Source organism: Lemur catta, chromosome 2 (assembly GCF_020740605.2).
Source record: "Lemur catta isolate mLemCat1 chromosome 2, mLemCat1.pri, whole genome shotgun sequence".
NCBI classification, from domain to species: domain Eukaryota; kingdom Metazoa; phylum Chordata; class Mammalia; order Primates; family Lemuridae; genus Lemur; species Lemur catta.
The window spans coordinates 48,683,535-48,695,871 of NC_059129.1; the positions used below are offsets into that span (position 1 = coordinate 48,683,535).

The 12,337-nt window shown below is 39.9% G+C and overlaps 1 protein-coding gene and 1 pseudogene across 2 annotated transcripts in view; both read right to left on the minus strand.

Moving 5' to 3' along the window:
- Positions 1-12,337, minus strand: part of KIF6 (kinesin family member 6) — a 367,880-nt gene that overhangs the window by 169,812 nt on the left and 185,731 nt on the right. For both annotated transcript variants that reach the window (XM_045543626.1, XM_045543625.1), the window contains 3 exons: positions 8,898-9,003; positions 7,529-7,667; positions 3,052-3,270 (listed from right to left, as the gene is read on the minus strand). In XM_045543626.1, the coding sequence (XP_045399582.1) occupies positions 3,052-3,270; positions 7,529-7,667; positions 8,898-9,003 (464 nt within the window). The remainder of the gene's footprint in view (positions 1-3,051; positions 3,271-7,528; positions 7,668-8,897; positions 9,004-12,337) is intronic.
- Positions 10,472-10,599, minus strand: LOC123633623 (annotated as a pseudogene).

The window sequence follows — 12,337 nt, forward strand, 5'->3', positions numbered from 1 at the left end:
AATAGACATCTAAACTCCAAAACAACTAAAAGCCCCCAAAGCCCCTAACCTTCCTCTGCCTTGGCAGGCTGCTTGCACAGTGACTCCCCAGGGCTCTCTAGTGAACCATGAATTTGGTGTTATTTTCTAATCTGAAGGGACTTACTTTCAGCATAAAGTGAAGGTGAGTGGAAGAAGGGGAGAGGGATCATGAAGGGGAGACAGTTTCACCAAAGTCTCAGAGACAGTCAGATTTACTTGCTTTCTGTATTAGAAACAGCCCAGTGATGGTTAATAGAAACTGACAACACCTACATAAGGCAGAAATACTTTCAAAACAACAAGCTTATTAATTTTTTGTATTTGGTTTAGTTTACACAAGCTTCTTATATATAAAATAATACAATAATAAAAGCCTAATCAGTTCCTCGAATCTTAAATATTGTAGTGAACTATCCCATTACCTGTTGTGCTGCATTGATTCACCCGCAGCAATTTCCATCCTATTTGTAGTTTTGCCAGAAAATAAAATCAATCCCCCATCAGTCCCTCCCCCAAATGGTTAGATCATTATCAATCTACTCGTGAGCCTGCTCCTATTTAAAGTTATTGGGAGAAATATATCCAAAGACAGTTAAGACAACTCAAAAACCCTTTCAGATATAAGACTCTGCTCCAAAACTTTTACCTCATTTGTACTTGGACTTTAAAAACAATTTCCATTATTTTTTCAGTGATTTTCTATTCAAGTAAACTTAATTTATTCTCCAAACAAAACTATAGTCTGTCTCAATAATAGTATCAAGGGAGGAAAAGAGTTACTGAAAAAGCTGACTATAATTAGAAGGGAGGAGAGAGATCATGAGATGCTGTGGGGAAGAAGAATTATGACAAGAGAGATGGTGTGGGCAAGGAGAAGTAGAAATAGAAAAGGTCTGGCATAGAGCAAGGGGCTGGGCAGTGGTGTCTGAGGCCATTTCTGCCCTGGTGTGTCTTTGGAACAGACCAGCAAACAGGTCCCTCCATCATGAGCTGTGGGGTTCTAACGCGGGTACTCACTGTGACCTTTCATTTCAGCAGAGTTGCCAACACTGTGTTCTCTACAGCAAACAATGCCAGCCGGGGGGACTGTGGGGCCAGGGAGGCACTCACTGTTCCTTATCTCCATGAAGGGCCTCACCGGCCACCCAGAGACCTGTGAGCCAATCCTCATCCTTACCCCCACACCCAGTTAGCCCCTGATCCCTGTCCACTGATCCCTGTCCACTGATCCCTGTCCACTGGACCTTGTAAATGCTTCTGATCCCTACCTCTCCCTCAACCCTCATCCCCATCCTTTGGCCTGGATTACCGCAATGATCTCCTAACCGGTCATGCGGTCTCAGTGTCCTCTGTCAATTCCTTTGCACCTGTCAATCAACCTGTCTTTCCAGCCTCTCACTCCTCAGATCCCAACCATACCTGGCCTTTTCTCTTCCTAAAATGCTTCTTTCTACCACAAAGACCTGGAAAGCTATTCAAGCCATTGATTCTCTTTGCTTGAAACATGTATAATAATGGAAAAAAGCACAGTTCAGACTACAAAGAAGATAAATGTGAATTATTGAAAGAGAGTAAATTATCAAAATAAAGTAAAAATTTGTAAAGAAAAAAAAAGAAATATTCCTTTTAGCCATACTTCTACCCTCACTCTCCTTTTTGAATTTTTCTGGTCTTAATGGGATTCAAGGCTCCCTCAGTAATACAGAGGTATACTTTTATAATCAATTGTTCAGTGGCTCTCTTCTCTGTCAGTCTGTAAGTACTGTGAGGTCAGAGGTTGTATTTGTTCATCTATGTCTTCATAGTAAAACAAAAACTTATAGGATTAAGATTAAATGAGTTAACTCAAGCAGAGAATTTAGAAAAGTACCTAATGCTACAGGCTACATAAACTTTGGCCATAATAATAATAATTAGCACTGTACCTAGAACAAAGTGTGTGCTCAATCAACATATGTGGAATGAAAGCTGAATGAATAAAGGATGGATAAACTAATGAATTTTATCCAATCCAAATGGCCTCCTTTTTTTCCAACCAGCTATTTTTATAATAGAGTATGGCGAAGGTGTATAGAAGGCAATCACAGAGAGGAATCCTTGATTTTCCCTGTTTATTGCCACCATGACAAGTGGTAAAAATAGCCATTTTGGGTTCCTGAGATTTTGAACGCATTCTATAGTGTTACTGAAGAAATATTCAAAGCAAGAGATTTGGAATTAAGAAATAAAGGAATATAATATCACAAATATATCTCCATGTTTCTCATCTTGTCTTCATTCACTAAAACGTGTGCTTATTAATGAGCACCATACTTTTTAATTATTCCCAGGCTAAATCCTTTAGAAAACCATGCATGTCAGGTAGTCCATCCCAACAAATGTTTATATAGAAAATTTCAACTTATGTTGCCAAAAAGGGAAGCTCTTCACTCATGTATTCTAGTATGTAACACTTCAGATTTCAGTGTTTTCAAGGAAAAGGCATCAGTCACATGACTGTACACCACACGCTGCTGGTCTAACAGAAAGAGAAACATACACTAGAAATAGGAAAGGTACCTCTGAATTGGCTCAACCCTGTCAAATCCTATTATCTGACAAAGTGTTGTTAATTTAGTATCAGTCCTTTAAGGCTGTGATAATATTTTTAAATGATTTTGCTGCAGATAGCTCATTTGGATTTAGAACTAAACATTGTGTCATCACATCAGTAATGTGACATCCGACCTTATTCTTTCCCTCTTAGACCAGACAATCAGACAAAAGTTTCTATTGCCTTTCTCTAAAGTTAACTTTTCTACTGTTGCTCTGACCCATCTACTTCTGCCTCTAAGCTCTGTGAAAACTCATACGTGGTTCTTCTCAGTTCAGTCATCAATTTGGGAAATCCATATTTAAGAAATTTGGTAGTTATAAAAAATAATTCTAACAAATGAATTATTAGAGCCTTCATCCTTGCACATTCAAAACTGAAGGATGCTATACTGAAATTCATTACAACGAGGAATACTGGAAATTTAGGCAACTGACCTGTTTTATTGTGGAGCAAGCTGGATCTGTACCCTGAAGTGCTAAAGTCCTGGGCTTGTGTGGAAGCTGAGGACAGCAACCTTCTCTGACCTTCTTCTGGGTTCCCAGATGGGAAGGGTGAGTTCTGGGAGCGTCTGAATTCACTTCTATCCATGCTGGATGAGTGGAGAGCATCCTGAGCTTTCTTCTTTTCCTTTTTTAACATGTTGACCAGAATATCTGAAACTTGACTTAAGGATTTAATGACTCATTATAGATTGTAGAAATCAAAACACAGACATGCCAAATGCACTTGATATTTCCAATAATTGCTATTTAGCACATGGCAAAGAACCGACTATGGGAAGACTTCAACTTCCTGAAGCCCTATCTATAGTTATGGACAATTTAGGAGGCTATTAGTCTTTCAATATGGCACCCTTATATGAAAAATTGTAAAACCCAAAGGTCTTTAAAATGTTCTGAGTTTAAACCACTTAAGTCTTAAAATTTTTACGAAAAGGTTTATAACAAGTAAAATGAACACTGAGTAGCAGTAGGCAATGGAGCTATGGATACATCTGTGAGTAAATACATCTTTTATCTGGGAAGATCATGCATCTGGCTCAGGAGGCAGCAGGAGGAGGGGGAGGACAGTGACCCCCCCCCCCAGCTGGCAGATCAGCCAGCTCAATCCTGGTGGCCAGTGTGCTGGCAGATGTGCAGCCAGAGCACTCCCATGTCCAGCAAATGCTTATTTAGAGTATATTCAAATGGGGGCTGGAAGTCACTTTTGTTTTTTTAAGCCTCTATTTTTGGTCTCAAATAGAACTGAAAAGAAGTGAGTTATTAGCATAGACATATCATTTTAAAATGCACCTTTTGTGGCCCACTTAGATATGCCAGAAGCATTGATGACAAGTGATAAAACCACTCTATTCTACCCTTCTTCTTCAGTGTCCATTCGAAGCTCCAGATGCCCAGAACTCTAAGGGATTTTTGCCCCATCCACTAGGAGGAAAGACTATAGCCTGTCTTGTGAATCTCAGAACTCTAATTGCACATGCAGTGAGATGAATTCAAGACCTTCACCATTCCTAGAGATGGCTTCATTAAAATAAGAGTCTCAAGAAACATGGGGACAGTGTGGGAGAGAAGACTGTTACCCAGAAAGGCGAAGAAGTACCCAGATTACACCTATTCTTGGGCAAGTAACATGGAATTCACTTGACCTCCATCTTCCTCCTCAGCTCTAATTCCCAGTTAGTGATTTCTGGAAGCATAATAAACTTTTCTCTCATAATCTCTGACATGGCTTCCATTTCTTGCCTCAAAAACAAACCAACCGACCAACCATGCACTTACCAAAGATGTTCAAAACTTCTTAGTGTCTAAGCATTAGCGCGACAGAGAAGAACAGGGCTCTGCCCAGATCACCCATGCCTCTTTGTAAGGAACTGATGGCCAGTGTCATCAAACACCTCCATTGGTTCATGGACTGTAATGGCAATATCCATTCATTCACTCATTCACTGATACTTGTTTGGAGTTTGTACTACGCGCCAGGCACTACTCTATGCATTGGCACAGAGCAGTTAGAAAGCAGACTAGTTTCCTGCTCTCATGACGCAGATGTCCTACTGGGGAAAGGCAGATCTCACAAATGCACGCATGCATACACACACACGACATTAGAGAGTAACAGTGCCAGGTAGCTAATTTTTAAAAGGAGTGATCATGTGGCTAGTCTACATTGGGCACCAAAAAAGGCCTAAGAGTGACCTTTCAGCTGAGAGCTGCATGACAAGAAAAACCAGCCAGAGGAAGGGCATCTAAGCAGAGGAAATGGCTAAATCCCTAAAGAGAAGTGGGCCTGGCAGTGGTTCCTAATGCAGTAATCATGTGCCCCTACATCCTACGATGCACAGGACAGCCCCAGAGCAAAGAACTGTCCAGCCCCTAATATCAATAGTGCTAAGGCTGAGGAACCCCATGTTAGAAAAACAGCAAGAAGGTAAGTGTGACTGAGCATAACATATACACGGGATGAGGGGTAAGAAATGAGGCCAGAGGGTGAGCGGGGACCAGAACATGGAGGGCCTCGAAAACCAGAGCAAGAAATTTGGATTTTATTCTAAGTATCATTGGAAGGTCCTCGAACATTTTAATCCAATGACGTGCTCTGATTTACATTTCATAAAGATCACAACAGAAATCTATCTTCTTTGCCGCCGTCCTCCTTCTCATCTTTCCTCTGCCTTCTTCCCTCCCCATTTCCGTCTAAGGGAATGGCTTTGCGCCAAGCACCGTGCCGGGTATCGAGCAACCTGTTATATGTTTTGTGAAGCGGGGTCTGAACTGTATTCAAACTGATGATGTCACCCAAATGACACATTTTCACCCCCTTTCCAAGAAGGTTTAATGTTGTTCACAGTCATTTTAGTTGCATTACTATCTTTTGTTAGCTCAAGTATAATCTTTTTATTTTTTTTCTGGAAGCTGTATCTTTCCCATTCTTCCTGTCACAGTGTTAGCCTTCTGGGTTCTATAAAGAAAGATATAAAAATATCCTCCAACCTAACTCTGTGTAACTATAAAATTTCAGGAGCCTCTCTTGGTTATTAGCATAAGCTTCGAGTTGATTAAATGTCAACTGCTGTTTTTCCTTCCTCTGGGTTTGCTCATTGTCTACATAGTCATAGCTTCTATTATAGAACACTCTATGGTGCTCAAAGCACTTCTCGGTTTTGCTCAGCATGGTGAGCTTGGAAGGGTGGGTTTTATGCTCTGGCTCCTGAAGAGCAGAAAGCAGCTTCATCGAGAAGTTACAGAGCTAGTAAATGAAGAGCTAGGATTTCAATGCAGGTATGAATTTAAGTTCAGTGTTCTTTCCACATGACCCTTACCCACCATCAGTCTGAATCTGAGTCTCCGAAGGAGGGGTCCTGTTTGAATCATTCCGTCGGGAGAGAATCTAGCGTAGCCCCATGTGCAGAGCGGCATCTGGATTCGCCACAGTGAAGAAGGGAGGTGATGCATGTCTCTCCTTTACTCTTTAAAAAATAAACATATTAGACAAGCCAAGACTGTCTCTCTCTGTCATATCTCATTTCATTCCTTCATACGAACTCACAGACATTCATAAGCCCAGAAAGGGATTAAGGAGTTGGTAGGAGTATTTAGGGGAGAAGATCCTAGACTAAGACCAAGGCCAGGAAAAGAAGCAGAGCTCAGACTGGGGCTGGGGCCAGGACTGAGGTCCAGGCTGAGACCATTCCTAGAGATGGATAGATTAAGAGGAAGGAAAAGGAACGCAAGGGTGACAACATTTGTGGGCAGTGCTCATAGACAAGGGCTGCGTGAGTGTGATTCACAGTTGCACCCACTGTTACTGGTCAGATAACAAAGCAGCTAATACTCGCTTGGATCTGGCACCCAGGCTCTGCTAGTAATCAACTAAAATTAGACTAAAGTTAATTAGGCAGCGTGCCTATCTCTTATTTGGTTTGTTTCTACTTTTTTATTACTGGATTTCCTTTCTGTAGACTATTTTTACGCATTTTTCACAACAGCTGAAGCATAATGTCTTAATTTTAAAAATTAACAAAAACATCTGCTTATAAAGAACTGACCGAGATGATTTCTTGTGCAAGTTCAAATTCTGCAAGTGCAATGAAAATATCAAATCTTTTACAAGAAGCTTGAAAGATAAAATGAGAAATAATACTGAAGAAATATTGGGGAGTCCTGAGGTCTAACCAGCCCAACAGGGGCTGTTCAGAAGCAACCACTAGTCTGCACCTGGAGCCTGTGCACACTCCCACCGCTGCTACCACTTTCAGCACCCAAAACACACCGCGTCCTGGAGCCAATACGAATTCTATCTTGGACACTCATCTATACTCACTTCCAAATTTGGGAACATTTGTAAGTGGAACCCAAAGCAGTAGATCTGGCTTTTAAATAAAAAGTTACATTTAAATGAATCTCTGCTCTTCTTAAGCTAAATACCATTTGTCATTTTTCAGCCATCATTTGAGTTTCACCCACACACCAGCCACAAATTCTGGGCCGTGGTGAGGCTGTGGTCAGCCCGGTGTCCGGTCAGCTAGCTAAAGATAACCAGCTAACTGACTGGCTCGGGACTAAAACAGAAAGAGCACCGCAGAGTAGACAAAAAAATACATTTTAAAAATTTTATTGTTAAGAGATGATATAAAAAAGCCCATGTTTTCAATAAACTGAAATGTTCTCGGCAAGAGTAAGTATATCAGGCTCAAAACAAGTAAAATTTTTTTCTTTTGTAGCAACTCTGTTTTTCACTGGTTGCCGCATTTTGTTTGCTGAAGGGACATTTTCCTTCTCAATGGAAAGAAGCACTGTGAACTAGAAGCAGGGTGGGGGCTCAGTGACGTGCCTGGGGGGACACGTCTACCTGTTTACACTCCCCCTCTCAAGCCAGTAGAGGGAAAGTTTCTCATCTTTTCAGAAAGGATACTGATTTCATTATCTCTCTGCTTTAGAATGTCTCGTAGCTTTTTATATTCTTCCTCTTTTAATGGTTCTTGGCAATCTTGGTCTTTGCTTTCAGAGGAGACTATACTATTTCCAAGGATCTTCTTCTCATTCAATAGTTTCTGCAAGACGAAATAAGAGCTTAGTGCCTATACCTCTGTTCCAAATTTCTTTGTGTCTTTGATTCTTTTTCCTTTAACAGTTCCTTGCACACATCAGGCACGCATACCCTTTTCTGTTCCTTGTCTTCAAAATGCAGTGGCTTTTACTTACCTGGCATGTCCTCCCCCCTCTACCTGCCTTCTTTCCTCTTCTCCTTCCTCATTCCTCTCTCCCTTATCTTATCTCTCCTTCCCTAAATTGGGAAATTCCTACTCAACCACTCTCTCCTCTTGATCTCCTTTCCCTTTCTCCATACACCATACCACTTAATTCACATTTTTAAAAATTATTATCTATTTTTTTATTTCAGCTTATTATGGGGGTACAAAAGTTCAGGTTATGTATATTGCCCATGCCCCCCCCAACCCCCGAGTCAGAGCTTCAAGCGTGTCCATTCCCCAGACAGTGCGCATTGCACTCATCATGTAGGTATACACCCATCCCCTCCCCCCACCCCCCCACCTCTGTCCAATACCCAAATTGGGAAACCAATTTGCTGGTGAGTACATGTGGTGCTTATTTTTCCATTCTTGGGATACTTTACTTAATCCAATGGGTTCCAGCTCTCTCCAGGAGAACAAAAGAGATTCTATATCACTGTTCAGCTATAATTCACATTTTTATTGTAGCACTTAGCATATATTATAATTATTCTTTACGTATCTGTCTTCTCCATGACTTACTTATTCTACCTTGCCTTATCTATGCCTGGCCCATAGTAACTCACCATGAATGTTTATTATCTTAATGAAGTATGCAAATATAGAAGTGAGGTAAAAGGAAAAGTTAATGATATTCCCACCCTCTCGTCATGAAAGGTAAAAGCTAAGGCAGAGAAAAACTGAGGGATTATATGAATAAATCAAAACTGCTAAAAAAATACTGTACATAATTATCCTGATATAGCTTGGAAATAAATGGTTCTTTGCATATGGAACTATGCTGTGTCAAAGGTAGAGATTCCTGGCAAAGAATTAGAGGTCCATGGTCTGAGCTTATTTATTGGCACGTAAGATACGACCTCTGAAGAAACTCAATGATAATCACACCATTGGTTCAAAGATCACACCATTTTCTGAAAGTGTGATGCTGGGTCCTAACTTTTCAGGGGTTGGCCAACTAGAAAAGCTTTTATTGCAGCTTGAACATGGCAGAAAATGGCTTCTACTACAGGAAACATTTAAATTTACCTTTAAATGATGAAAACAGTGATGAATTTTACGCATATCGGCACCAACCTCTAGTCTACTCTCTGGATCCTGGTCTTCTAAAAAGGATGTTATTAACTTTTCCAGCCTAAAAATACATAATGTATGAGAAAGACCTGTGAGCCAGAAACTTTAGAAATTCTGATGGCATTACCTGGTTGGTTAACATTTAAAAGTATAGGATATTTTTACCATCTCTTTACAGATATATACTTATCTAATTTGACTTTAAAAATTAAGGGGAAAGAAACAGATTGATAGAATTCGTAATGGTACGATTATTCAACTGATTTCCAATGAATTTTCATATGCAGTGTTCAATATAAGAATCATTTCATTTCTACAATCTATCCATTTTAGCCAAGCTGAATTTTTATACCCCTGTACCTGGCTGCCATATTGCTAGAGAAAGTGATGAAAAATAATTTTTTAAATTAGGTTCATTAAAAATTCATGCTACTCAGCCTCAGCAGGCACTTTAATGGTGCTCCAATACCTTTTTAATCATTTCAGATTGACTTTTATTCTTCACAGTGGCTATTCCAAATCTTTCTAGAAGCTCTAAGCCTGCTAGTACTCTTTCACTCTCTGTTGATAAAGTTGCCTCTCACCAGACTGAGAAGTCAAGAAGACTCCTTTAGTTTCCTTCTCCTTCACCTCAGAGTGTCTCTGCCTCACCACTCAGGCCCTTTTCCTACTTTTATATATTTTGGAGAACATCCTTCCTTCCTCTCAAGGCCAGCCTCTCCCTTAGGCTCACCTTCTGCTTCTTCTAGGGCTTCCCTGATTAATCACATCTTTTCTCTGACCTTACCTCTTCATCACCTTCCATACTGACTCTTTCCTCTCTACTTACCACGATTTTCATGTTTTTACTATTCTGAAACAAAACAAAAATAGAAAACAAAACACCTCCCTTTGGAGGGACCATCCAACCACTCTATTCTGAAATGCTAGCTTAGTTCGTAGCATCCTGTGCCCACGTTGCATTCTCGAGTCCTGTGCACACACCTTAGCTCCCTAGTACTTTGCAAGTATCAGGAGGCAATTCTTGGCTCTCATTCATCTTTGTGTCCCCCCCGCCCAACCCATATTAGGTTCTCAATACAAACATTAATATGTTCATTAGTTAACTGATGAGTTGCCATGGAAATTATTCTCCTCTCTGTTGAGATGGAACTCTTAATAAGCAAGGTGTAAGGATGGCAATCAGTATCTAAGATGCTAGGTATCCTAATGCAGTAGCAGCATCTTTTAAAACTGTACACATTTGCCTTCCCCTGTTACTATGAACCCACTCAGACAAGATGCAATGATTTCTATCACAGAGCAGCCTTGGATTTCATTCTTATTTCTTCCTGTAATCTGTGACACGTGACAGCTAATGTTTACAAGTGTGAGACAATTTATATTGTAATTTTTAAGGAGTTTCTTCAGGTGGATGTATACTTGTCATTTGCATTATTTGCTGATGGACATTATGTTTCCTTGTACAATAGGGCTTCACATCACCAGATACACAGAAAGACTTATTTCTGATACAGAGATTTTTATAAATTTGTACAAAATATTATAAAAATACATGTTTATGAACAAAGTTCCAAACAATACAGATGTGAATAAATTAGCAATATCACACCTTGGATAAACCTCATTGGCTACAATACTGCCACTGCACAAAGTTAAGATGTGAATAAATTAAAAAGTAAAAACTCTTCCCACTCTCCTGACGCCATTCCCATGTTCTTCACTCTTCCTACCAAGAGTAAACTCTGGCAATCCACTGTTGACAGTCAAAATATGTTCTTCTAGTTCTTACTGAAGCACATACCTGTATCTATATGTTAATTTATATATTTTGCTTTTACAAAAATGAAATCACACTCTGAATAGTATTCTACACCATTACTTTTCTAAAGAATTTACCACAGATAATCTTCCCCATCAGTATGTATTCAGTGCAGCTATTTCACTTCTAATGGCTGTATAATATTCCATAGTATCGATATCCCATTCCTCTCATGATGGACATTGAGGTGACATTCACAGTTGTTACTTTCCTCTGTAACCCCTGAGGAGGACTGGATCTGCAATCCTGACTGACTAAGGTTTCAAAAAATAGTAACGTTTACTCACTTGTATTTTCCCTGAATACTTAGCAGAAATTTTGAAATTTTGAAAATCACCATGAGTTCTAGGATATACCTATTCTCTGGAGTAAGAGCACTTTGTGGTTTCCAGTGTCCGTAAAATTTCTAACAGATAATGTGAAGATGGAAGTAATGGTTAATTCTTCTTTCTTGCTTTTTCTTTAGAAAATAACTTCTGTAGAATTTGATCATAAAGTATATATTCTAGGAAACATTCTCTGATGGAAGACTGAAGTGGTCTTCTATGTCACCAGAAAGCATTGTAAGACACAAGCCCACCGATTAGCTGAGTGACCACTTGCAGACCCTTTGGGCCCTTCAAAGACAGGCTTTGGCTAGTCCATCAAGGTACCTGTCCCACCCGGTAACAGTATAGGGTACAAGGAGGACCAGGGACATGATTCAAGGAAATGAGTAAGAACTTCTGCCTAAGTAAAAGAATAGGATTGCCTTACTCTTTCTGGGACTCAATTAGTCTGGTATGTAACTAAGAAGGAAGATCAGGCCTTCTGACGTGCAGTTTTGCTCTTAGCACTTGAGAACAGAGAGATAAGAAAAATGCCTGGTCTTCCCTTCATACATTTGATTTATTGCTGGATTTATTTTCTTATCAAGCAAGAACTTGGTCTAACAATTAAAATGCAGAAAAGTGCTTAATTTAGATGTTTTTGATGTACTCCTCTCGTACTTAAGAGTGAACGAATAACCCCAAATTCCTCACATTTTCCTATCTCCCAAAATAGTTCCCAAGTTCATACCTAGTCCCTGCTCCCACTGAGAGGTCTCCTAGCTGCCAAAACCCTGTTGGACAGTGGAGAACTGTTTACAGAAAGAGTCAAAGTGAGTACAAGAGATCATGTGAGTACAATAATGTCTTTAGGAAAAGCCCAAGTCAACAAAAAACTTTGGTTTTGCTCTACTTTCACTAGGAGAAAAGAAGGAAGGAAAAAGAATCCTAGGGGAAAGGTAAAAATAAAAGTATACTATTCACTTCTAGCCCACAGGGACAAGAAACATAGAACATCTAAGTGCCTGAACACAGGACATGGCTGATGGTAGGTGAATGTTAGATGTTTTGTGACTATACATATCTCCACCAAGTTGACTGCTAATGAGATATCTCTGACAGCCCGTGGCCTAGTTCAGTAACTCCATCATATTATAAATTTTGATAACTGGCCACATAATTATGATTGACCATATTTCCTAATATGTGCTTTACCCTCTTGAGACCACTGCACTCCCCTCTTTCTGCTCCTTATATTCCTTGCC